We start from the raw sequence: 24,333 nt of genomic DNA on the forward strand, positions 1-24,333 counted from the left end.
GGGGGGGAGGGGGTGCGTGTGCAAGGAGCACCTTCAACGGCGGTTATAGAACTGGAATGCGGCGCTGGCCCTTTAAGAAGAGGAAGAGGGAGGGGAGGGGGAGTCCTGATTGACGCATGCGCATTCCCTCCTCTCCTCACCTCCTCCCAGGGCGCCGCCATCTTTACTATGGGCGACAGTACCGGTCTAACGCTCTCTCCGGCTCTGCTTCAACCCTTTTCCAAGATGGCTCCACCTCCCTTGGCGCTGATTGGTCCAGCGGCTCCGCGCCGGCGCACTTCGTTTCCGGCCGGTGTCCGCCGGGCCGCCATGGGGCGGGGGGAGCGGCGGCACCGGGCGGCGGAGGGGCCGCGGGGTGAGGGGGGGGCAGCGGCACCGGGAGTGGGGGGGGGGGGTGGGGGTGGGGTGGTGGTGATCACCCGGTGCGGGCAAACCGGGGTGCGGGGAGGGGGGGGGGGGGGCACACACGGGCCATGGCAGCGCCGTGGAACCGGGGCCCCGAGGCCTGCCCCCGGGGTTGGGCCCGGCCGTGGGGAAGGGGGTGACCGGGGGGGGGGTGCAGCGTGAGGCGGCTCCGTTCCCGAGGGATGGAGGTCGGGAGCCGAGGCCGTCCCGGGCTGAGCTCCATGGGAAGCGCTGGGAACGGAGCTTCCGTCTCCACCGGGCTTCCAACGGGAGCCGTGTGCAGGGGCCTGGGGCTTTCCCCCTTGAGAGCATCTCCATGGGCAACAGGGCAGCGAGGGGGGCTCGGGAAGGCTTCCCAATGGCATTAATATGCCAAGCAGGACAGCTCCTTGGCCAGGGCCGCACAAAGAGCCCGTTTGTCCTTCCCAAAGCGTCGGGTTTAGGTACAGTGGAACCAAAGCCGGGTTGGATGGGGAGAAGGGGGTAAATGGGGGGGGGGGGTTGTGCTAAATGGGGTCTGGGGTTGAAGCTGGGTCCTGTAGAGCAGTGGGAAAGCAGCAGCTGTTGCTTTTACGTCCGTTTCCCCCCAAGTACTTGAAGGTACTGGTGGGAGATGGGGATGGGGACGGGGGGGGGACACACACACTTTAAGCTCCTTTTTAACCGAAATCAGCTTTTTTAGCCCTTTTTTTTTCTCTGGAAAGGAGGTTTTTTGGGGGTTTCCTGTTGGGTCGATGCTTTGAGATGCTTTTCCCTCATGGCTTGGATCCTGCCTCAGGGGAGCTGGGCTCATCCCAAACCTGCTCCATGCACCCAATAAGTGCACCAGTTGGTGATGATGGGGAGAGCAGTGGGGCAAGGAGGGCTCTGCTGCAGGAGGCTCTTCCTGCTGCTCTGAATGCTGCCCAAGCCATGGAGAAGGCAGTTTGGGATTGGGGATGTGGTGGTTTCAATCCCTGGTCTCCATTGGCTTCCAGGCTTGGAAGGTCTGGATGGAAATGGGAACATGGGATTGATTTGTGCAGGGAATGTGGGAATGCAAAAGGAAACGTGTTTTCCTTCCAGGTCCAGAGCCTGGGAGTGGAAAGGGACATCCTGGCATCTAAGGAACCCGGAATGACCACAGAGGAGCTGCTTCTGGTGACCACTTGGATTCCTGGCGGCCCTTCAAAGGTGATGCTTCCCATCGGGGCAGTGCTCTTCTTCCATCCCATCCCTGCTCTGGCAGCTTCACACCATTCCCCTTGTCCTGCCCCTCGACTCCAGCTTCTGCAGCCCCTTTGGGTACTTGAGCTGCCTCAAGTGCTTCGTCCCCTCCTCAAAGCATCTCTTGTTGCAGATGCATCCCCTTGGTGCTGAGCCCTTTTGAGGTGGGTCTGGACCATCCCTGGCTCTCCCAGCCTCCAAGGAGCCATGGAGGACAAACGCAACATCCCCATCATTGAATGGGAGCACTTGGACAAGCGGAAGTTCTACGTCTTTGGGATCTGCATGACGATGATGATCCGGGTGAGCGTTTACCCCTTCACCCTCATCCGCACCCGCTTGCAGGTCCAGAAGGGCAAGAGCTTGTACAAGGGCACTTTCGATGCCTTTGTGAAGATCCTGCGGACGGAAGGCGCCGCCGGGCTCTACCGGGGCTTCTTGGTCAACACCTTCACCCTCATCTCGGGCCAGTGCTACGTGACCACCTACGAGCTCACCCGCAAGTACGTGTCCCACTACACCAACAACAACGCCCTCAAGTCCCTGGTGGCAGGGGGCTCAGCATCCCTGGTGGCCCAGAGCATCACGGTACCCATCGACGTCGTCTCCCAGCACCTTATGATGCAGAGGAAAGGCGAGAGCATGGGCAGGTTCACAGTGCGCCACCAGGATGGCAAAGGCCTCTTGGTCTTCGGCCAAACCAAGGACATCATTGTGCAGATCTTCAAGGCCGATGGCTTTAGAGGCTTCTACAGGGGCTATGTGGCCTCGCTGCTCACCTACATCCCCAACAGTGCCGTCTGGTGGCCCTTCTACCACTTCTATGCTGGTGAGTGAAAGGAGGCCCCCCCCCCCGAAGCCCCTCACATTGAGACTGGGGGCCCAGCGTGCTTCGTCTCTTGGGTTTCATGGGGGGGAAGCCTTGGAACCCATTGGAGCCTGGGGCTGTTGGCTTTAACCTTAACTTCCATGGATCCCAAATGCTTGCTTTCTGCATGGAAGGCTGATTTCATGCATGGCAATGGGCTTGGAAAGCCACTGTGTAAGCGCAATCCCAGCTCATGCCGACAAAAAGACCTCTTAGAACCACAGGGCCCATAGCAAAAGCCCAGAGGTGAAGGGCAAATCCTGCATGGTTCTGTCTAAAGATGGTGCTGCGGTTCCTGTAGCTGTAAAACTGCACCGAGTTAAGCTCAGTTCCTCTGGCTTTGGGACAGCTCGAATGGGTGGGAGATGGGAGTCCCTGGGATGAGCTGGACGTGTTCCTTAGGGATCCCCCAGCAGGATCCCATGGAGATACCAACGTGCTCCTTGGATCTGGGTGCACACATTCCTGACTCTAAAAGCCTTAAAAGATGCTGGGCTGGGGGGGAGTGTTTTGATGCTCTGGTTTGGGACCATGCAAGCTCCTTCTGCCCTGGTTGCCCAGCAGGGCTGGGGGTTGAGCCCATTGCTCCCTGCCCTTGGCTATTCTGGTGGAGAAAGCTTCCCAAGGGGGTGAATGGGGCTTTGGGGTCTGGAGGAAGAGGATGAGGGCCTGAAGCAGCCGCTTGCCCTGATGCTTGGCTCCTTCCCATCATTCCCAGAGCAACTCTCCAGCCTGACTCCTAAAGACTGTCCCCATCTCCTCCTCCAAGCCATCTCGGGGCCCCTTGCGGCTGCAACAGCTTCAACGCTCACCAACCCCATGGATGTCATCAGGGCTCGGGTGCAGGTGAGAGCTCAGCCCCGGCAGGATGCGGCCTGGGGGTTTGGCCTCAGCAGCTTTCAGGTCCGTGGCTCCTCCTGTCTCTGCTTGCAAAAGCTCTTTTGGCCTGGGGAGCCCAGGCCTTCGTTAGCCCTCAGCATTAATGGGGCTGGGTTGGGCTGCCCCACATGAGCTCCCTTCCCAACAGCACTGAAGGATCTGATGGGGACAGAGGGGAGGAAGCAGGAGCCAGGGCTAAGCAACCCACTTGCTACTGCCTCTTTAGGGCTTCTTCCCCCTCCCATCCCCTCCTTTAGGGAGCTCTGGAGCCCCCATCAGGGCTGCTGGGGTGGCCTCCAGAGCCCTCCCTTGGAGCAGGAGCACCCTGAGGCTGACGCTGGCTTTGCTGTGGCTTTGCAGGTGGAAGGCAAGAGCTCCATCGTGCTGACCTTCAGGCAGCTCCTGGCAGAGGAAGGGCCCTGGGGCTTGACCAAGGGCCTCTCGGCCCGCATCATCTCAGCCACCCCTTCCACCATCGTCATCGTGGTGGGCTACGAGACCCTGAAGAAGCTGAGCCTCCGCCCGGAGCTGGTGGATTCCAGGCACTGGTAAAGGCAAAGCGGTGAAGAGGAACCTTCCTTGGCATCCTGACCGGACCATCCCGATGGAGGGGGGGAGAAGCAGCTGCCTCCTCCCTTTGCTGCCTGCACACTGCAAGTGCGGCACCATCACCAATGCCAAGCATCAGGATGCGACCATCCAGGAGCACATCCTGGCACCACCTGCGTGCCGGGGATGGGGGGGGGGGTGGGGGGTTAAGATGGAAAACGGCCCCGGTTGGAGCCAGAAGCCGGGCTCTCCATGGGGTTATTCCCATCCTTGCCAAGCACCCGAGGAGGGGAGGGCATCGCGCTCCAGCAGAGCCCTCTCGTGGCTCCGCTCCTCATTGCACTTGTGTCGGGGGAAGGAAGCGACCTGGACCCGTTTAAACCCTCGTTGGAGGTGCTCTGGGCATCCCCCTTTTTGTACGCCCTCAGAAACACGGTTCCCTGGGCCCCATCCTTCGAGCAGCATCTTTGGATGCTCGAGCTGTGCTTTTCTCCGTTCATGGTTTTATCTTGGGGGGGGGGGGGGTTCCTCAGGGGTTGTGCTGTGGCCTTGTTCAAGGTGTCAGGAGTGCGCGTGGCTGCTGCCACTTCCCACCTTTTCCTTCGTGGAGCTGTTTGGAAGCAGCAGGAGAGGGAGTTGAGCTCCAAGTGGATGTGAGGCGGGGAAGGAAGAAACCTGGGACTGGCTTTTGCTCCAGTTCATGTTCATATTGAATAAGAAGCAATGGGCCATGAATACCTCTGCATGTTGAAATCCTGCTCCTCCTGTTTGGGAAGGGCAGGGATGACTTTGCACTGTGGTGCTTAAGCCAGGCTCCTTTCATGTCACCATCAAGGGATGAAGCCAGAGGCTGAAGGGGTTGCTTTTGATTTGCCATGGTGCTCATCCCAGGTGGGTTTACACCTTGAGAGGGAAGGGATGTGCTTCCCATCCTCTTGCTGCTGGAACTCTGGGTCCTTGCATCGATCCTGCTGCACTGGGGGGGCCTCTTGGCTGCCTTTGCACCCCAGCAAGGACTGGCTGGAGGGGCTGCTGGGGATGGGCCCAGCACCACGGTACCCATGGATGAGGCAGGAAAGGCCTTTCAATGCCCCTTTTGTGTCACCCCATGGTGATTCTCTGCCGGCTGCTCCTCTCTTGCTGCTCTTTGGAAGAGCAGATCCAAGAGGATCTGCCTGGAGCATCCTGAGCACGTGGCAGCCCCGCTCTCACCTCCAAGGTGGTGCTGGTCCCTGGCTCTGTGCAGCAGGGATGTGGGGGTTCTGCAGCTTCGTGTTCCCCTCGTCCCCAGCGATGTTCCTGACTGATAATAAACTTCAGAGACCTTTGTTGTGATGCCCGAGTGTCAAAGCCTGGTGGTTTTAATGCTTTACCTTCCAAGGGGAATGACAAAGAGGCAGCAGGGACACGGAGCTGGAAAGACACCGGGATAAAGCATATGGGATCAAGCAAGCCCAAACCCCTTGGAGCCAGGCAAGGCCAGGATGGATGTGGTTCTGGACAACCTGCTCCGGCTGCTCATTGCAGAGCTTTGGGGGCTGCTTCCATCCCAAACTGCTCCATGGTTCTGTGATCCAGCTTCCCGAATGGGGTGAGTTCTGCCTGCCTCTGACGAGCGGTGTCTTGACAAGGGAGAGCTGCCTGTGCCTCTCTTGGCTCCTTCATCCCCCTCGGAATGGGTCAGGATTGAGCGTTCGGCTCCATCCATGACGGACAATACCTGGGGACAGGGGGGATGTTCCCATGGGCTCCCAGGAGCGTTTATTCCGCCGGGACAAGGCCGTTGGAGCGTTAAAACCGGAGGGGGGGGGGGGGGGGGGTTGAGCGCATCCGCGTTTTTACCGTTTTAAGCCGTTTCCCAACGTCCCGGGGCTGAGCTGGGTTCTAAGAGCTAGGCCACGCCCCCTTCCGACCAGACCACGCCTCATATCCGCGTAAACCACGCCCCCACCCAGATATGACCACGCCTCCTGCCCTCATAAGCCACGCCCTTCTGACGCAGGCTCCGCCCTCTCCCCATCCCGCTCTCAGAGTGGGCGGGCCTTCCCCGGCTCAGCCACCAATAGCAGCGGCGCGTTGCTGAGGCGGCAGCCAATGGGGAGGCGGCGCGGGCGGCCGGTTGTGGAGACCCAACATGGCGGAGGTGAGGAGCGGCGGCGATAACGGAGGCGATAACGGAGGCCATGGCGGCCGCGGTGCCCCGGGGCCCGCCCGCACCGAGCTCCTCAGCACCGTGGTGGACGCGTTCCTCGAGAAGCTGACGGCGGCCGGGAGGTGAGGGGGGCTCCGGGGCTGCGGCCGCAGCCGGTGCTGTGCGCGGAGGCCTCCTCAGCGCCCGCTGCCGTCCGCTCCGGTTGCAGCTTCCAGCGCTTCTCCAGCTGCTACCGTGGGTTCTGCCGGCTGCGGCCGGAGCTCACCGGGAGCGTCCACAGCCAGTTCGTGCCCCAGCTCCGGGACTCCATCCGGGTGAGCGGCGGCGGGCACGGGGCGGGGGACGGGCGGACACGGGCCTGGCGTTAACCGCAGGATCCCGGTTGCAGGCGGAGTTCCGGGAGGTGATGGAGGAAGCGAACCTGGAGGCGGTGCTCAACCACCTGGACGGGATCGTGGAGGACGGAGAGCCCCAAGAGGAGCCTGCGTGGTACGGACCGGCCCCGGGCAATGGGCCCCATAGGAGCTGTGCTCCCCGTGCGCCTTCCGGTGGTGGCAGGGACCCCGGAGCCCGGCTTCTCCTGTGGGGACCGGAGCCGGAGCCTCCCTGGTCTGTGGGCACCGATTCCCACCCCAGGTCCCTGCTCTCTGCCTGCTCCGCATCCCCCTTTGCCCACATCCACCTTTGCCTCCTCTGCATCCCCTTTTATCCACTCCACATTCCCCTTTATCCACTCCCATCCCCCTTTTCCCGCATCCCCCTTTGCCCCCGTTTATCTGCTCCACATCCCCCTATTCTCTGTTCCTCATCCCTTTTATCCCCTCCTCATCCCCCTTTTCCCGCAGGCGGCCCAGTGGGATCCCGGAGGATGACGCCCGCAGTGCCCTGGTCCCATCCCTGCTCCAGCACCGCTCGTGCCTGCTCCGAGCCCTCCGGACCAAGCAGGAGGAGAACAGGAAAGCGGCAGAGTCGGTGCTGGAGGGAAGGGGCCGCATCCGGGAGCTGCAGGAGCAGATCCAGGCCCACAGACAGGGCTGGAAGGTACCGGAGGGCAGGGAGCTGGCTCCAGCCCCTCCATGGGGCTCCTCTGGGAGCCTGAGCTCAGGGGTGCTTGTTCCTCCCCTGCCAGGCACTCAATGAAAAGCAGCAGGAGCTGATCCTGAGCCTCCAGGAGCCGCAGTGAGGATGTGGGGATGCCCTGGGGCTTGATCCTCATCCTTACTCCGGATTGGAGCCAAGGAATCACCAAGGACACAGCCGCAGCTTTGGGAACTGGGGGCAGATTCCTGCTCTCGGCCCAGCAGGGAGGAGAATCCTGGGGGGAAAACGTGGTTGTGGCTCCTTACAACATGAACTGAATCCCTTGAGGGACTGGGAAGGGAATGGGGGCCTCATGCATGGAACAAGGGGCTGGAACCCCCGGAGTCCACATCCAGAACTGGTGTTTGGAATAAAGATCCCATGGGATGCTCCGCACCATGAGGTTGCAATGTCCATGCCTGGAAACTATGGAGCCCATTGGCACCCCCTCAGGACCCTGCCTGCTTTGGGCATGGTTCCCTCCTCTGGCACTGCTGCTTCCCACTGTTTTATCATCAACGGGAGCCACCATTCCCTTGGGATGGGCTCCTGCCGGCACTTGGCTCCCGTGCTCTGTACTTAGGGCTTTGTCGGACACGGGCTCTGCTCCAGCCCTTCCCTCCTCCGGTTCCGCTCCAATGGGATCTATGGGAGCTGCGGCCAGGGCTGGAGGTGCCCTGAGCGCTCCGGGCTCCCATGGAGAGCAGGATGGATGCAGAGAGCTCCGGCCCTGCTCCATCCCCTCCCTGCGGGCTCAGCCCATTCCCGGAGGGATCAAGTTCATCCCAAACCACAATTGCTGCTTGGGCTGCTCCCGGATGTGCTGGAAATACCCTCCTGGGCCCTATAAAGGTGCTGCAGGAGCAGGGCAGTGAGGGCAGACCCGGCACAGAGGCACCATGAGGCTCCTGCTCCTGCTGCCCCTCCTGGCCCTCCTGGCCCTTGGCCTCTGCAGCAAAGGTAATGGGGGGTGATGGGGACCCTGGGATGCAGCCTCCCAGCTTCCTCCCATCACGTTAAAGCCATTCCCCCTGTCCTGTCCCTGCATCCCAAGCCCCTCTCCAGCTTTCCTGCAGCCCCTTTAGGCACTGGAGCTGCTCTAAGGGCTCCCCTTAAGGAGCCTTCTCTTCAACCCAGCTCCCTCAGCCTGACTCCAACAGCTCCACATCCCACTGGTGCCGGGATTGGGGGGGGGGGTGTCAGGGATGCGATTCCAGAGTGGGAATGGGGCTGCTCTGACCCCTCTGCTCCATCCCCAGCTCCAGAGGGCTCTGTCAGCACCGACTCCTTGAGGTCCAGAGGTGAGTGAGCAGCTGCATGCGCCCCTATAGGGATGGGGATAGGGATGGGGGGGGGGGGGGGGTTGTCCCTATCCTGCCCCCCCCGACCCCTGCTCTGTCCCCGCAGCCTTTGTGTCCAAACGTGCCAGCGCCGAGATGCGGAGGCACAAGAGGAATTACGTCTATGACAGGTACCTGGGGGGGGCCCTACTGCATCCACCCCTATGGCAGGGTTGGGCGGGGGGTGTCCCTGCTGCAGGACGCCCCCCCCCCACCTTGACCTCCCCATTGTGCCCCCAGCGGTGCCTATGGGGCCGTGCGGGACCCGCTGGAGGCCAAGCGGGAGGTTTGTGAGTTCAACCCTGCCTGCGATGAGCTCGCCGACCACATCGGCTTCCAGGAGGCGTTCCGGCGGTACTACGGCCTCGTCTGAGCCCCACAGCGCCCCATAGGGCTCCCAGCACCAGCCTTCCCCCCCACACCCCCCACCAGCTTCGGTTTCAGCCCGTGCTTGGTAACGGGATGGAAATAAACGCACAAAACAGTGTCCAGAGTGTCTGCCTCATCCATCCCCATGGCTCCATCCTCAATAATCCATCTCCATGGGCTCAATCCCCATTGTTCTGTCCCCATCCCTCCATCCCCACTCACTTCCTCCCTCCGTTACCCATCCCTCCATTATCCAACCCTCATCCATCCCTCCACCCATTATCCATCCCCCCATCTAGTATCCATCCGTCCATTACCCATTCTTCCATCTGTTATCCATCCCTCCATCCATCCCCATCCATCCCAGCCCCACAGGAGCACAGGACAGGGACTACAAACATCCTGGCCTTTATTAAGCTACCCAAGGTGGTGAGGGGGTGGGGGGGGGCACAGCCAGGCCCCTGCTCTGACAGCCCCCACGCTCCCCCTTTGCCCTGCGCACACATCCTGCCCTTTGCTCAGCACCCCTGGGCTCCAGGCAAGCCCCAGGGAGCTCAAGGAGGAACCAAGCCCAGTGCAAGGCCCCCCAGGCAAGGCTGGGAGAGGGGAGAGGTGCTTGGCCCAGCCCTGGAGCCCCTAAGTCCAACCAGCACCAAAGGGAGCGAGGCCTCAGCACCCTCCTAAGCTGTGCCCTGAGCCCTCCCCATAGCCCAAAGTGGTGCTTTACAAGCCACGAAGCACAAACCCCACCTCAACACTGCTGCTTTGGACCCAAAGGATGTGGCTCCCTTTGTGCATCCCCATCCCTGCAGGGTGGGAAGCGCTGGACCAGCCCCATCACCCAAAGCATGGGAGCAAAGAGCAAGGGAAGCTCCGGAGCCCTGCTTGGACTCCAAGAGGAGGAGCTGGAGGCCGGATCCTGCTCTTTTGTGCTGGGTCCTTGGCTTAGCCTAAGAAAAGCACCACGAGGCTCAGGAGGAGCAAAACCCTGCTTCTGGGGCCTCCCTTCAGCCCCTTAAGGGATGGAGCTTGCAGGGTTCCTGCTGTGCTACAAGGCTGCATGCGGCAAAGGGATTGGGAATGAAGGAATCCACTGGGATTTGTGCTGGTTTGGGGGCTTTTACCTGATCCCCAGGAACATCCTGGTCCATGCTGGGAAGTCTCCAGTGTCACTTGGGGCCTTAGGGCCCCTTCCTTCTGTAGCAGCTTCAGGCCTGGCCCATGGGAGGAGATGGAGAAGATGGAGTGGTTTGGTACTTGCATAGCTGCTGAGTCCATGGGGATGGAGGAGGCATCTCCTTCTGGAGCATCATCTCCTTCTGGAGCATCATCTCCTTCTGGAGCATCATCTCCTTCTGGATCACACTGACCCGGATGAGGGAGCCACCCATTCCTTATCTCCAAGCATGGTGGTGGGGCAGGAAGGGAGAGCCAGGCTGCTCATGCTGCCATCCGGATGGAGGTCTCCAAGGTCCCTTCATGCAGGGAATGAGCTCTTCCAGCATCCAATCCCACAGCAGCACCAAGCCCTTCCCTTGGGGATGCTGAACACACCGAAGGGGTCGTGTCTGCCTCTGCCTGCCTGGAGGGATGTGAGGAGCTGGGGGGGACACCCGAGTTCTGCCCCCTCTTTCTAGCAGCAGGGGTGTCAAAGGGAAAAACCCCATGGAAAACGGACACAAAGAGGCATCGGGATCCTTCCGAGATGGTGCTGAAATCCCACACGGATCTTCTCCCTTCCAGCAGCTCCATTGCAATTCCCTAGCACTGGAAGCAAAGAGGTGGGATTGAGGAAGCAGGAGCGGAGTCTTCTTCACCTCTCACAAGCAGCTTGGCCCAGCTCCCGGTGCTCCTGCAGCCTGGGAGGAGAGCCAGGATGTGCTCCCTTTCCTTGCAGGAAGCATCCCTTTGCACTGAGCCCGCACTGGGGGGGGGACACTGGGAAAGGATAATAAATATGCTGCTTCCAAGACAACACTATTCTAGTGCGAGCTTTTAAAGAGCATCATCCTTTCCTTTGCTCTCTGCCATGGGAAGAGGAGCCAGATCCCAAAGGAATTCTGAGGGGGCTGTTGCTTTAAGCTCATTTCTACATTGGAAAAAAACCAAAACCCTAAGGATGAAAAGGGAAAAAGCCCTTGAAAATGAATGGATCTGCAGGAGCGGGATGGAAGGAAAGGGAAAGGGAAAGGAGAAGGGGAAAGGGAAAAGAGAAAGAAGGGAAAAGAAAGGAAAAGGACTTTCTGCTTCCCTGGCCCCAGGGGCTCCATCACTCTCAGCATCCCCTTTCCCAAGCTGCTTGGGGGGCTTGGAGCTCAAGTCCAGGCTTGAGGAGCTGGGATGAGGTTGGGGGGGGGCGGTCAAGGCCTGCCCAGCTCTGCCCCATCCCTGCCCATTGGGAAGTAGGGCAGAGCTCTCCTTGGCTCTCGCTTGGAGCCGCCTGCTCAGACCCTGGCTTGGGGCTGGAGCCCCCATTGGCTTTGGGGCTTCCTTTGGGGTAGAGATTTGGTTGATGGTGGTGATGCTGCTGCTGCTGCTGCTGCTTCGGGTCCAAAGCCTGGAGGTTGGGAGCCTTGGTCCAGACGCTGCACGTTCCAAGGGGGGGGCACAGAGACAGGTTCACACCAGCCCAAGCCCCACACGGCCTCAGCCCAGCTCCTTCCATTGCTTGTAGAAGTCCAGCACGTTCCTGAGCTCCACACTGGCGCTGGCGGCTGCCTGGATGGCAGCCTGCAAAGAGAGACACAGCCCTTGTTACCATGGCAATGGATGCACACACACAGCCCCACTTACCATGGTAACAGGGACACACACAACCCCACGTTACCATGGCAATGGATGCATGCACACACCCCACCCCAGTTACCATGGCAACAGATGCACACACGGTCCCCGTTACCATGGCAAGGGACATGCACACACAGCCCCTGTTACCATGGCAATGGATGCAGGGGCAGCATGAGGGGAATGGCTTTATCCTGCCCCAAGGGAGATGGGATCTGAGGCAGTTCTGCCCTGCAAGGGGGCTGGGATGCTGGGATGGAGATGGTTTGGATGCCCCATCCCATCCCCAAGCTGCTTGAGTGGAAGGGGTTGGAGCTGGAGGAGCTTTAAGCTCCACTCGTCCCATCCCATCCAATTCCATCCCATTCCAGCCCAAGGTGCTTGAATAGAAGGGGCTGGAGCTGGAGGAGCTTTAGGCTCCACTAATCCCATCCCATTCCATTCTAACCCATCCTATCCCAAGCTGCTTGAGTGGAAGAAGTTGGAGCTGGAGGAGCTTTATGCTCCCCCCATTCCATCCCATCCCATCCAAATCCATGATTCCAGGACTCTTCTCTTGCCCTGTCAATTCAGCCCTTCCCAACTTGTTGATCCTGGCCCAAAGGCTTGATCCGTGACAATTCCAAGGGGGAAGAAGGGAACCTGGAACTGGGACCTTAATCCCCCCAAAGCATTGAACAGCCCAGACCTGCATGGGTGCTGAGAACACGCTCGGGTCCTCCAGCTGGAAGCCTGTGATGATGGTGACCATTCCTGTGCCATCGTCCTCTCCATTGCCTTGGGACACCGTCAGCTGCTTGCAGCTGTCCAGGATTTTATAGAGATTCCTGATGGAGAGGATCCAAGAGGGAAAGCTCAGCTCCAGAGGGGCTCAAGCAGGATGGGTCCCTGTTGAGGGCTCTTCTGAGCCCCTTAACACCGAGTGTTTGGTGCTGTGTGAGAGATGAGCACCCCCCCCGGGAACTGCCTCAGCACCACCTCAAGCAATGCTGCAGGATGGCTCCCCAAAAGCCCCTTTCCTGCTGGGAATTGCGTTCAGCTCCTGCGCTCTTACCAAGCATCTAAATCCTGCCTCTTCAGCTTGTGCCTCTCCAAGCTCTTCCCAGCATCCTTCTGGCAACGAATGTACCTGAGGAGAGAGGAGGGGTCCTGAGCTCCCATGGACCTGCACTAAGGCTCTCCCAGCACCCCCAGTGCCGCAGGGGAAGAGGCTGCCCAAGGTTGCATCCTGACATGGGGATGCTCCGAGTGCCTCAGAACTGAACCTGCTCCTTTCCCACCTTTTCCCTCTTGCCGAGTGCATTCCCAAAGCCTGCTCTGCTCCCACTGCTGGGATCTCCTTCCAGCCCCAATCCGCCCCATTCCAAAAGCAAGGATCAAGCTTTTCCCATGCTGTACCTGTTCCCCTTTTTAAACTCGGCCTCCAGGTAGCGGATGCTGTCCCGAGCTCCGGCATTCTCCTTCTTCAGGAAGTCCAAGCCATCAATCACTGCCAGAAAACACACAAAAACCCAAGGCCATCTCCCTGCAGACTCCCCAGGATGGGGCAGCAATTCCTCAAGCAAGTGGCTGCCACAGATGGGAGATGCTGCCTGGGGCTTCTCCCCTCTTCCAGCTGCAATCCCATCCCTCACGGATGCCATGTGGGAATGGGAAAGGCCACGGGGAGCACAGGAAGGGAAGCAGGAGGAGGAAGGGCTGATGGGGAGAGCCCTTTACCTGTCCGAGGGATGATGATGATGAACCTGCCGCTGGTGGCCAAGTGCTTGATGAGAGCCAAGTGCTGGCAAAGGGCCTGGGTATCCGGGACCAGGTAAGGGGACATGGCTGAGTGTGCCTTGGGCTGCTGCAGGCTCCCCTCCAGCTGAGACACCTCCAGCTGGGAACACATCCGGAGAGAGCCGCGTTGCTCCCCGTTCATGTTGAAGGGATTCACCCTGCAAAGCTCCTTCCCAGCTCCCAGCACCCGGAGGAGAGGGGGAAAAGGGGCCAACGGAGTGGGAGGTGGGCAGGATTTGTGCACCTCTGTAGGGCATGGAACTGTCAGAGAGGGGGGTGGCTGAGGCAGGGTTACAGGGCAAGACCTGAGGCTCAGCTTGGAGAAGGGAAGGCTGAGAGTGGCCTCATCCCACTCCTCAAAGGGAGGTGCTGAGCTCCTCTGATGACCAGAGACAGGACATGAGGAAGGTCCCATTAGCACATGAGGATAATGGGATGAAGCTGTGCACCAAGGCTAAGGAGCAAGGCTGGGAGCAGCATCCCCTCCTACCTGCAGTCGAAGCTGAGCCATGTCCCTCATCAGCCGGTTCCGCCGAGCCTCCTCCGCAGCCTGTCACCAAAGCAAACTTCCCCATCAGTCAGCAGGAAACACAAATTCCCACTGGGAAAGGGGGGGGGGAAAGAGGGGACAGCCGAGGAGCTTTAAGGAGGAAAACTTCCATCCCAATTCCCAAAGCTCCATGATACAAGCCAAGAGTAACCTGCAGGGGGTTGCACCAAGCACAGAGCATCCTCAGCCCCCCCCTCCCTTCCCCTCTGCTAACTCACCATGTGGAACTGGGCCTGGGCCTGGTGCAGGAGGTTATCCTGCTCGGCCTGGGCGGTGCTGATGAAGATGCCAAGCTCGGGGTTGAACTGCAGGATGCTGCCTTGCAGCTGGGTGATGAAGTGCCCGAAGCTCCGAATGCAGCAGAGGCGGACGATGCACTGCAAAGAGGCACATGGGGATGGAAAGGATGCTCCTGGGTCCCTTTGGGGCAGGGAGGGGAATGAAGGAGATCTTAATCTCCAACAGGGGACCCTGGTCAGGACTGAGCCCAACTCACCTCCTCGAGGGGGGTAAAGATGGGCCTGTCCTGCTCGAAGTTGAACCTCTTGTGAGCGCTCCTCAGGGGAGGAAGGTTCCGGAGGGCAACATCTTCTGGCAGCAGCAAGTTGGCTTTTGGGTCTGGGAGCTCAGCACCACTCAGGAAGTCCTTGACTTCATTGCACAGGGCCAGGCCTGGAGGGGAGGGAGAGCAATGGGAGGGCTCCCTGTCCTATCTGCTCCAACAGACAAGCATTCCCATTGCAACTCCGCTTTGCATGGACCACGGCCACCTTTAGGCTGAGACACAGGGCACAGCACCAGCATCTGCAGCTTCCAATGATGGCCAGGGCAAAAATCAGCCCCTCAAGGGTTAATTCTCAAGGTGCTGGCCACAGAAAGGCTTCACACATGGAGGGGAAGTGTTCCAGTGTCTTGTGAGCTGTATAGGATGACTTACCAAAGCTCAAACCTAACCGGAATGGTGTTTAAATCAACACCCATGGGATGCTGCTTCCCACTGCGCTCAGCAGCTAAGTGCTACTGGCAAATCCCTCCCACCCACAGCATTCCCTGATGGCTGGGCCAGTACCTGATTCCTGCAGGTCTGCAGCAGAAGGCAGGAGGTTCAGGAGCACGGAGAGCCTGTTCCACAGGCTCTGAGAGCTCTGTGGGAGCAAGCACACAACACAAAGCTTAAGAGGGATGGATCCAGCCCCCTTGGGGTCCCTTTCACAGGCCTCACTCCACTTCTTAAGGCAAGCTTAAACCCATGCAGCTGAGGGGTATTTAACACCCCCCATCCTGTCCAGGCCTGGGATAGCAGCTTTATTGTGCCCTCAGCATCCCAGCCTAGAGGCCCGGAGCACCCAGCACAGCTCCCACCTGAGCACACATGAGGATGAGGTCTGTGTTAGTCCTCAGCCAGTCCAGGAAGACCTTGACAGTGAGCAGCAGCCCTTCGTTGCTCATGATCTGCAGCTTCTCCTGAAGGGAACGCTCATTCCTGCAGGATTTGCTGCTGGAGAGGCTCTCCTCGGAGTCAGACACATCGTCTGGAAACCAAAGGGGAAAAGCAGGATGAAACCCTTGGAGAAGCCAAGCATCATTTACTGCAGGGGCCAGAGCCAGCAGTTGCTGTGCAGGTCAATGGGCATCAACCTTGGAGCTGTGCAAGAGGGGATCAAGGCTTTGAAACCCTCAATATCTCCAGGATCCTACAGGTCTTTTCCAAGATTCCTGGCTCATTCCAGGATCTCTGAGCTCCCAGGAGTGACCTGAGCACAAGGGAGCAGCACGGAGGGGATTGAGGGCTGGGGTTTGCTATCAGCACCCAAGAAACCTTCAGAAGCAAGAGGGAGGAAGGCATTTACCCACCAACCAGCCCTGACACAGAGGGGAGATGGGGACTAACAGCCCTGAGAGCTTCGTGTCATGAAGAGCTTCCTGCAGTGCCCAGCGCCAGGAGCACCTGGAAGGGGCTCCTTACAGAGATTTCCCATAGGGAAAAGGAAGAGCATCCTTAAAAGCTGCTGGAATTCTCCTCTGGATGAAGGGAGCTGCTCAGCATCCAGCTTCAGCCAACGGCTGCAGGTGCTTTGCTCAGCGATCATATCCCTGGATGCCCATCAGGAAGAGTAAAGCTCTTCAGGATACACCCAACCACCAGCCCTGCCCTGTCCCTGGCTCCTCCAAACCCATCCTAGGGCGAAGGGCTTGGATTCCAAACGGATGAGAACCGCAAGCACTCGGGATGAGGATGCTGCTCCTTACCTTGCTCTGCTAAGCCAGACTTCTCCAGATCTCCATTGACACAGGCTTTGCTTTCGATGCCATCCTTCAAGAGGGGGGGATCAGGGGGGGGTTTCAGCAGGATATTGCTGAAGGTGGGAGCCAGGCGGAAGCAGCGTTTGGTCTGGAACAGTTGGGTGGACATGGCCTGCAGGTTGCTGGCGATGCTGCTCTCACTGGTGCTCAGTGAAGCTGGCCCATTGAGGCCTGGCTCTGGAGCCTCAGCTTTGGAGATGCTGGAGCTCTTGGAGTCCCCCAGCCCAGTGTCATCCACACCGTTCTTTAAGGCCTCTTTGGGCCCACTTTTGCCTTGGCTGGAGGCCTCTTCTCCTGCCTCCTCCTCCATATCCTCCAAGTCGGAGCGCGATTCCTGGCTGTTCATCTCTGAGTCTGTCTCCACATCAAAAGCAGCTTCTGCTTCCTCGTCGCTCTTATCCGAGGCACTATCCGAGCCCTCGCTGCCCTTGCCGGAGCCCTGGCTGGAGCCTGACTCGAAGCCCTCGCTCAGGTCACTCTCATCAGGCTGCTGTGGGTGCCGCCGGCGCCGCAGGCATGACAGACGTGAGTACTTCTTGCTCTTCTTGCCCTCACTCTTCCTCTGCTCCTCCTTGGCTTGAGGAGCCCCCAGGGCCTCTTCGCTTTCCTTCTCAAGCAAGGGCTCCCGGGGCTCCTGCTCATCTGCAGGCAGTGGACAACGAGAGCAGGAGCCGGGTTGGAAGGGAGCTTCGAGGCCACCCTAAAAGCCACCTTTAGGGCAGGATGCTCCAAGCAAGTCCCGTCCAACCCGGCCTTGGCCACTGCCAGGGATGGAGGGAAGCAAAGGCAGAGCCTGCAGGAACCCCCCTTTACCTGGGCTGTCGCTCTGGAAGGCTGGCACCGGGTTTTCCCCTTCCTCCAGCTCTGCCTGCAGGCGGATGTTGACGTGGTTGAGGAGGTGAGAGAAGAGGGCCAGGGTGAAGGCAATGGCCGCGCTGTACTGCTTGGAACCTGCAATGGGACAGGGGGATGAGGTGGTGGAGGCCAAAGCACACCCAGCAGCATCCTCAGAGGAAGGGAGCAGGGGGTACCTGCTCTCTTGAGGCTGTGGACGCTCATGAGGCAGATGATGACCATGCGGAAGATGAGCAGATCCGGAAGGAAGGAGTAACCGCTCTCGTACTCTTCCTCCTCTTCACTGCTTGAGCTCAGGTGAGGAGGAGAGGGCAGGTAAAACAAGCACAGGTTGAAATCCTCCAGCACAGACTGGCACAGAGACGTCAGCTCCGAATCCAGGGAGCTTCAAGAGGCACAAAGGAACCAGGATGAGCATTCCCGACTTGGCTCTGGTGGGGGGGAAGCTGATCCAAACCTGGCACTGGGGCCATCCTCCAGCACCACACTCCCATGTCTTTAATGTGCTGGGAAGCACCCCCAGGATCCAGTGGAAGAGCCTATGGGAGCCTCCTCCTTCCAAACTAAACCTGGCTGCAAAGCATCCTTTGGAAAGGATGGGAGCTGAAGAACTTGAAGCCATTCCCAGTTTTCTTTGGCACTAAATGAATGTGGAGCAGCTGTTTTAAAGAGCAGTGAGGTTCTACTCTGGTGGTAGGCAGTCCCATACCGGGCCTGCGTTGGCACAGCAGCAGGTGGAGGAAAAGGCTTATCCCTGCTTTTGGCCCTTGGGAGATGGCATCTGGAATAGTGCAGCCAGTTTGGGGTCCCCAGTGCATCAAACTCCAGCTAAAGACAGGGACAAACCAGACTCAGCCCTAGCAGAAGACTGTCAAGGGGAAGAGATAAGGTGATGTCTAAGAGGCAAAGAGAAGCAAGCAGCCTCATCCGCCTGCACATCACAGCTCCCTCCCCACCAGCATCCCTTGAAGGTCCCTTCCAACCTCAATTCTTCCACAGGACTTTAACTGCAGCCTGTGCTCGAGGCTTTTCAAACAGCTGCTCCATTGCCAGCAGGATGAGGTCAAGCCCCAAGCACCCCCAAAAGACTCCAGGAGAGACAGAGAAGCCAAGGCAAAAGAGGGCTCAGGGATGGGGCAAAGCTTCCTGTTGACTGCAGCACCAAGAGTTTGGTTTGCTTCTGTGCTTACAGCTTCACAACAGCCCTGCACACCTACAGGCAGGGCCTCTTGGCTGTCCTAATGCAGCACTTGGCAGCAGGAAGCATTGGATGGACAAGGCCATAACTGTAACCTTACCTGCTCTTTGGCTGCAAAAGGCTCTGCAGGTACATGAAGCTCACCAGCAACCTCTTAATGTCTTTGCCTCTGAAAGGATGGAGAAGAAAACAGCATAAAGCAGCCATGGACCAGAGCTCTGGGAACAGGCACCTCAGCTCTCAATTCAGAACTGCAGCCTGATGATAATGGGAGGAAAAAAGACCCTCCAGAGCCTTCAAACTGCCACCAATGCACCTCAACCCTCAGGACCAGCCACCAGGCCTAGGGCCCGGAGAGAAAAGGCCTCAGTCCACCCTTTCCAAGGAGCCAGCATTCAGCTTCCCTCCTGGAATGAGGAGCTGAGAGCTCAGGGATGCTGCCTCCACGCAGCCATCCCTGCATCCCACCACACAACCCTTCGGATGCCTCTGGTGCTGCTGCCACCCTTCTCCTTGTCCCTCTCACCTCTTCTTGCTTGGAGACAACCTCCTGCTCTCACACTTCCGCAGCTGCTGGTACATCTTGGCTGCTTTGTCATAGAGCCGCTTCAGGTTCCCATAGGCACCCTCGAAGGACACTTCCGACTGGATGCTGAGCCACCCAAAGAGAACAGAGCCCACGTTTTACCTCTCCCCCATTGTGGGGGGCTTGCATGAAAGCCCTAAAGCACCAAGGGAGCTTTGCTTTGAGCCTGCTGGGCTCTTGGGTCCCCTTGAAACTCAGGGGCTGCAAAGAAAGCCCTAAGGGCAAAGGGAAAGGGGAAAGAAAGTGATGCCCCGAGCCCAATTCCCTGCCCAAGACACTCACCAGCGTAAGTAACAATAGGTAGCTTCCACGTTGTAGTATTTGCTCCCTGCTAGTGTCCCCAGCTGGTTAAAGGGCATGCCTATCACGAGAGAGGGACAACAGCCTGAAGGCAGCCCAGAAAGCCGATCCCTTCCCTCTCCCTATGTTGCTAGCCAAGAAGGAAAGCAGGAGGCACAATCAGGAAAGGTCTGGACCACTCAAGCCTTTGGCCACGCAGCTTTTTGGCCTCCTGGTTTGCAGTGGTTTTAGATCCTTCACCCGTGCTCTAGACAAGAAAGCAGAGCAAACAAGGCCCTCTCCCCCTGGGTACCACTAACACCACGACCTTGCCTGCTCTCCATCACCTTAGCACATCCCCAAGCTCTGCTCCAGCTCCCTGTGGCACTCAGGGCTCAGCAGATGAGTTAAGCTCATGGAGACTTCATCCATGGGTGAGGAGCTCTCTGCTTTAACTCCTCTCTTTGCATTCCCAACAAGGAAGTGGGGTTTAAGCAGTGCTTAAAGCCACTCCCCCCCATCTCTCCCTGCCCTGTGCCCCATCCTGACGCGGTGCTTGCGGTGAGGGGATGGCAACAGCTCCAGACTCCCCCACTCACCAATGTGAGGGGCCACAGAAAGGGCCTGGTAGTAAAATCTCTCAGCCAGCAGCTCTGTGTCCACACCAGCCAGCTCATTCTGGTAGCGAGCTGCAAGGAAAGCATCCCCCAGGCATCAAAATCCCAAGCAGAGGGCAAGAGCTCAAGGCAGGGGTTTGCTTGCATGAGCTCAAGGTCCCTTCCCCCCCCTCAACCCAAAGCACTCCCAAAATGGTTCTATGGAAGCCTTTTGTTTCCCCTGCCCATCACACTTGAAGGTGAGGGGACAGCCCTCAACACTTGGCACAGCCCATAAGCAAAAGGATGAAACTCTTCTGCACCATGATCAATGCATCCCTGGAGCATCCCCCTTTTCCAGGGCCTCAGACTATGTTCTATTACAGAGAGGGGCAAAACTCCCATCAAGGCAGCTGAGTTAACAATCCAGCTGGGGCCTTCAGCCTCTTTGGACACCCGAGGTGAAAGCACACTGAAGAGAGGAGCCCATCCCTCTCCCACCATTCCTTCTTCCTTACCCCCATCTCCTTTGGGACAAAGCTGCTTTCGAGCCCAAGGAGAATGGCAAAGAGCTGCCAAGAGCTGGGCCATGCTTCTAGGAGCTGGTTCTTTGCCTGGATGGGCACCAGCCTTTCCCTGTATAAATCACCCCAACTGACTGCTGCTGCTCTCACCCAGGTCTCCCAGATACACCAGGCACCTGTGACATGCCATCTGCGCCCATTCCATCTCCTTCTCGGATGCAGACACGGGTTTCTTGCAGCCTGCAGGAAGGAAGCACACACACAGCCCATGGAGTAAAGGCTGCTGGGGCAGAGCAGGCCCAGGGCAAGCAGGGAGGGCAGGAGGGGAGCACAGAGAGCAGGGGCTTCAAAAGTAGGAGCAGCTCCCATAGGAGCCAGGCTGGGTCAGCTCTTTAAGGGGAGACTTTAGAGCAGCTCCAGTGCTCCAGGAAAGCTGAAGAGAGGCTTTGGATGCAGGGATGCAGGGACAGGACAACGGGAATGGCTTTAACCATTGGAGATGGGATGTTAGGAACCTCTTCCCTGTGAGGGTGTTGAGGAACTAGGATGGGTTGAATGGAGAAGGTTTGGATGTTCCATCCCTTGGCAGTGTCAAGGCCAGGCTGGATGGGGCTTGGAGCATCCTGCTCCAGTGACAGGGGTTGGAACTGGAAGAGTTTTAAGCATCCTTCATCCCAACCCATTCTGGGATCCTCTGCTTCCATTCTCCCCCCTCCCCATGGCCCATTCATCAGCTTTAATGAAGCTTTTCAACCCTCTCTGTCCCTGCCAGAGATCCAGAGCCCAAGCACTGACCTATGAGAGGGTCTGTTACGTGCGTCCAGTCGATGCAGCACTGCAGCTCCAGCTGATAGTGAGACTGGATGTAGAGGAGAAGGTGCTGGTAGAATCCTATCCCCGCCACTAAATGGGTCCTGTAGGCACACTCCAGGGTGCTACGGCTGTGAATGTGCTGCAGGGAGGAAAGAGGAGGCTCTGTTGGCCCAGGTAAGGTTTCAGACCACCCAGCCCCATCACACTGAGGAGGAAGCAGGCCAGGAGGCAGCTCAGGTGGAGCTCTGCACCTCCTCTTCCTCACTAGTGCTCCATTCATGAAGAGCCAACAGCGAGGAGAAATCCTTGCAACAAGAGGTGATGCAACCCAAGGTGGCTGCTTAGAGCACCTGAAACACCTTCAGAGTGGGTCAGGAGAGGGCTCATGGCATTGGAATGAGTGGGAATACATTGCCTCTGCAGCCCATCATTCCACAGGGAGATGGGAAGACACCCATTGCCCCAGAAGAGCCCTGGATACCTGCCTTCTTATTGGTTTTGATGAGCTGGATAACTTCATAGTAAACCTTCCTCCAGAGCAGCTCTTCTGCCTTCCTTCCATAATCCACTGGGTGCAAGAACATCAGCTTCACACACAGCTCCCGCAGCCTGCGACAGAGCAGAGCACTCACATCCACCTCCGGCATGGAAGAGGGAAAGCAGAGCTCATCCCATGGGATAATGGTGCAGTTTGTGCCACCCCCCCCCAGTAAGAGCAGCTGGAAGTGCTCTGTGCCTCAATGGTCCCCTTGGCTCAGTGGTCAGCAGCAGCTCCCTATGGAATCCACCTCCCAAGTGTTGCTCCCATGGGATTCTCCCCAGGGAAGGGAGCAAAGGCAAAGGCTCTGCCCCACTTACTTGTTCCTCAAGCTGATGTTCTCTGGCTTGAACACCTCCTGATAGGCTGCCTTGTTGCCGAGGATGAGATCTAGGCGATGGACGGCCTCCACCACTGCTCTGCAAGGGCAACGGGAGGAGCTTCAGGCCAGCACCGATTCCCAACCAGCTCCAGATGGGAATTTCGGAGCTTTCCCCCCCCCCCCAAAAGCAGCTCCAATCAGACCACACACGGCCAAAACCTGCCATCAGCTTTGCCCAGCTCCTGCCTCCAGCTCTGCCTCTTCCAGAAGCTTCCTCCACAGGAGGAATTGAATCCGAAGGTCTGGACCCAACCTCAGCACCCTCCTCATGGGGCTGAAGGGCCCTTGCCAGCCCTGGCAATGCCACCAGCAAGGGAAACAGGAGGAAGACACTTTGGGATTACAGGGAAGAAGTGTTTCATGTCCTGCCCCTGTATCCCTCAATACGGAGTGGGATGAAGCTCGTGGCTCCCAGGGAACCAGTTTGCTCCCTATGTAGAAGGGTGCCCAGGAAGGGGAACTGCTGATCCATCCCATTCCCAGAAGGAATGATTGGAAACCTGCTCTTCCCTTCCCAAAAGAGGCATCTTCATCTTCCAAGCAGCATGGTCACTGTGCCCAGTGGGGGGCTGATACCCTCACCTCGAGCTGGGAAGTGATTCCAAAGCCAACACCTGCATCCCAGGACACAGCTGGGATGTCAAAGCCTCCCGGGTCTATCCCATCAGGCCCCTGGGGATGCTTCCCCTTCCCCTTGGCTGGGAGCACCAACTTCCAGCCAGGATGTGCAGCCCAAAGGCACTGGTTCCTTGTGCTCCTTTCCAGGAGCTCTCCAAGAAACAGAGGGATGGGGCCTGGAAAATGAGGATGGGGGCTGCTGATCTGGGAAAGCAGATCCCATGGGAGAACAAGCTCCGGAAGAGGCAGGAATGAAGAAGGATCTGAGGGTCCTGTGTCCACAGCCACGAGGAAAAGGGAAGCAGGGAAGAGCCTCAGTGGTCGGAAGCATCAAGAGGCTTGAAATGCAATGGAACATCAGCGCTTTGGATATCCTTTGGGAGCAGGGGCTGGATCCCCCTTGGCTGTTAAGAGACCAAACTTGGAGCCAGCTGGATCCTGCTGGGTTTGGAAGCTGCTTCCAGGCATGAGCATCCCAGAGGAAGGGGCTGAGGTGCCAGGCTACTGAAAGCACCAAGCACATCATGGAAATGGTCCCACATGGAGGCCTCTTGGGCCCCAACCTCCTCCTGTGATGGGGCAAGATACAGGAGGAGGATTTGACCTTGATTCCTTGGATGGATTCCACCATGGGGAAACTCCCCTCCTCGAAGTTCCAAGCGTCAGGAATGCGCTTGGGCCAAAGCCCATTCTGGCAACCGGTGGCTGCCAAAGCTCTTCTGCTCTTTGCCCTCCAGGATCCTGCCCCATTCCTCAAAGGAGGAAGAGGAAAACCTGGCCCTGCTTTGGAGGAGGGCAGGGAGATGCAAGGATGGGCCCAATGGCAGTGACAGGGCAAGGAAGTGGAGCCTGACCACAACCCCTTCTCTTGCCTTCCTCATATTCCTGCTCGTCCATCCCAGAGCTCCCCCCAAAGAAGGGGATGTGATGATCTAAAAGGTCTTTTCCAACCTGCTGGATTCTGTGACTACTGATGGAGACTGGAGAGGACTCCTCAGCCTTTCCCCTGGCATCCCCATCCCCTCTCCTGCATCCCCATCCCCTCTCCTGCATCCCCATCCTCTCTGTTCCATCCCCATCCCCTCTCCTGCATCCCCATCCCCTCTGCTCCATCCCCATCCCCTCTCCTGCATCCCCATCCCCTCTCCTGCATCCCCATCCCCTCTGCTCCATCCCCATCCCCTCTCCTGCATCCCCATCCCCATCCCCTCTCCTGCATCCCCATCCCCTCTGCTCCATCCCCATCCCCTCTCCCTCATCCCCATCCCCTCTCCTCCATCCCCATCCCCTCTCCCTCATCCCCATCCCCTCTCCCTCATCCCCATCCCCTCTCCTCCATCCCCATCCCCTCTCCTCCATCCCCATCCCCTCTCCTGGACCCCCCCTCCCCTCTCTCACCATCCCCATCCCCTCCGCTCCCCCCGTTCCCGGTCCCCATCCCCTCTCCCGTCGCTCTCCTCACGGCCCCTCACGCCGCCCGCTGTCTCCTCACCGGTAAAGCCTCTTGGTGTGCAGCACCTTGGCCTCGGGCTCGCCGCTCTCCCCGGCCCCCCCGCCCTGGCTCATGGCTCCGGTACACGGCGAGGCCTGGCCCTGCCTCCGCTGCCCTCAGCACCGGCCCCGCCGCCTCCGCCGCCGCCCCCGGCCCCGCTCGGCCGCCATGGCTGCCCCCTGCCCCG

At 58.8% G+C, this 24,333-nt stretch overlaps 4 protein-coding genes across 5 annotated transcripts; 3 read left to right on the top strand and 1 right to left on the bottom strand.

The window, feature by feature from the left end:
• The first annotated feature begins 297 nt into the window (after window positions 1-297).
• SLC25A44 (solute carrier family 25 member 44) lies at window positions 298-4,425 on the top strand. 2 transcript variants are annotated; one of them, XM_034071267.1, is made up of 6 exons: window positions 298-355; window positions 1,471-1,578; window positions 1,745-1,914; window positions 2,083-2,440; window positions 3,198-3,325; window positions 3,719-4,425. In XM_034071267.1, exons 3-6 carry the CDS (start codon window positions 1,819-1,821, stop codon window positions 3,908-3,910), a joined length of 774 nt encoding a protein of 257 aa, XP_033927158.1. In that variant the 5' UTR covers window positions 298-355; window positions 1,471-1,578; window positions 1,745-1,818; the 3' UTR covers window positions 3,911-4,425. The 2 variants fall into 2 exon arrangements, with proteins under 2 accessions (XP_033927158.1, XP_033927157.1); XM_034071266.1 differs by having other exon boundaries at window positions 1,745-2,440.
• A 1,584-nt stretch (window positions 4,426-6,009) lies between these two features.
• On the top strand, window positions 6,010-7,769 carry PMF1 (polyamine modulated factor 1). Its single transcript, XM_034071154.1, has 5 exons — window positions 6,010-6,181; window positions 6,268-6,373; window positions 6,448-6,548; window positions 6,905-7,100; window positions 7,189-7,769. The coding sequence occupies exons 1-5, from the start codon at window positions 6,042-6,044 to the stop codon at window positions 7,240-7,242; spliced, it is 597 nt and encodes a 198-aa protein (XP_033927045.1). The 5' UTR covers window positions 6,010-6,041; the 3' UTR covers window positions 7,243-7,769.
• A 165-nt stretch (window positions 7,770-7,934) lies between these two features.
• On the top strand, window positions 7,935-8,948 carry BGLAP (bone gamma-carboxyglutamate protein). Its single transcript, XM_034071155.1, has 4 exons — window positions 7,935-8,099; window positions 8,399-8,440; window positions 8,547-8,610; window positions 8,720-8,948. The coding sequence occupies exons 1-4, from the start codon at window positions 8,039-8,041 to the stop codon at window positions 8,850-8,852; spliced, it is 300 nt and encodes a 99-aa protein (XP_033927046.1). The 5' UTR covers window positions 7,935-8,038; the 3' UTR covers window positions 8,853-8,948.
• A 292-nt stretch (window positions 8,949-9,240) lies between these two features.
• On the bottom strand, window positions 9,241-24,261 carry SMG5 (SMG5 nonsense mediated mRNA decay factor). Its single transcript, XM_034071271.1, has 22 exons — window positions 24,147-24,261; window positions 21,975-22,073; window positions 21,602-21,725; window positions 21,099-21,255; window positions 20,454-20,543; window positions 19,783-19,872; window positions 19,187-19,265; window positions 18,845-18,970; window positions 18,419-18,487; window positions 17,297-17,505; window positions 17,079-17,216; window positions 16,212-16,907; window positions 15,324-15,493; window positions 15,031-15,106; window positions 14,458-14,633; window positions 14,180-14,338; window positions 13,902-13,961; window positions 13,352-13,511; window positions 13,031-13,121; window positions 12,687-12,761; window positions 12,321-12,459; window positions 9,241-11,578 (listed from the first exon to the last, which is right to left on the bottom strand). Exons 1-22 carry the CDS (start codon window positions 24,218-24,220, stop codon window positions 11,495-11,497), a joined length of 3,141 nt encoding a protein of 1,046 aa, XP_033927162.1. The 5' UTR covers window positions 24,221-24,261; the 3' UTR covers window positions 9,241-11,494.
• Between the last annotated feature and the right edge of the window lie 72 nt (window positions 24,262-24,333).

The sequence above is a fragment of the Melopsittacus undulatus genome, chromosome 20, assembly GCF_012275295.1.
Source record: "Melopsittacus undulatus isolate bMelUnd1 chromosome 20, bMelUnd1.mat.Z, whole genome shotgun sequence".
NCBI lineage: Eukaryota > Metazoa > Chordata > Aves > Psittaciformes > Psittaculidae > Melopsittacus > Melopsittacus undulatus.

Bases quoted from the DNA above. Each gene is read 5' to 3' on its own strand.
- BGLAP (XM_034071155.1), top strand. From the start codon at position 8,039: ATGAGGCTCCTGCTCCTGCTGCCCCTCCTGGCCCTCCTGGCCCTTGGC. The intron at 8,100-8,398 runs GTAATGGGGGGT...CTCCATCCCCAG, and splicing joins CCTTGGCCTCTGCAGCAAAG to CTCCAGAGGGCTCTGTCAGC. The intron at 8,441-8,546 runs GTGAGTGAGCAG...CTGTCCCCGCAG, and splicing joins CGACTCCTTGAGGTCCAGAG to CCTTTGTGTCCAAACGTGCC.
- PMF1 (XM_034071154.1), top strand. From the start codon at position 6,042: ATGGCGGAGGTGAGGAGCGGCGGCGATAACGGAGGCGATAACGGAGGC. The intron at 6,549-6,904 runs GTACGGACCGGC...CTTTTCCCGCAG, and splicing joins CCCCAAGAGGAGCCTGCGTG to GCGGCCCAGTGGGATCCCGG. The intron at 7,101-7,188 runs GTACCGGAGGGC...CTCCCCTGCCAG, and splicing joins CCCACAGACAGGGCTGGAAG to GCACTCAATGAAAAGCAGCA.
- SMG5 (XM_034071271.1), bottom strand. From the start codon at position 24,220: ATGAGCCAGGGCGGGGGGGCCGGGGAGAGCGGCGAGCCCGAGGCCAAG. The intron at 21,256-21,601 runs GCAGGTATCCAG...TCCTCCCTGCAG, and splicing joins TCATCAAAACCAATAAGAAG to CACATTCACAGCCGTAGCAC. The intron at 16,908-17,078 runs GTAAAGGGGGGT...CACTGCCTGCAG, and splicing joins CTTCCAGAGCGACAGCCCAG to ATGAGCAGGAGCCCCGGGAG.
- SLC25A44 (XM_034071266.1), top strand. From the start codon at position 1,819: ATGGAGGACAAACGCAACATCCCCATCATTGAATGGGAGCACTTGGAC. The intron at 2,441-3,197 runs GTGAGTGAAAGG...CATCATTCCCAG, and splicing joins CTTCTACCACTTCTATGCTG to AGCAACTCTCCAGCCTGACT. The intron at 3,326-3,718 runs GTGAGAGCTCAG...GTGGCTTTGCAG, and splicing joins TCATCAGGGCTCGGGTGCAG to GTGGAAGGCAAGAGCTCCAT.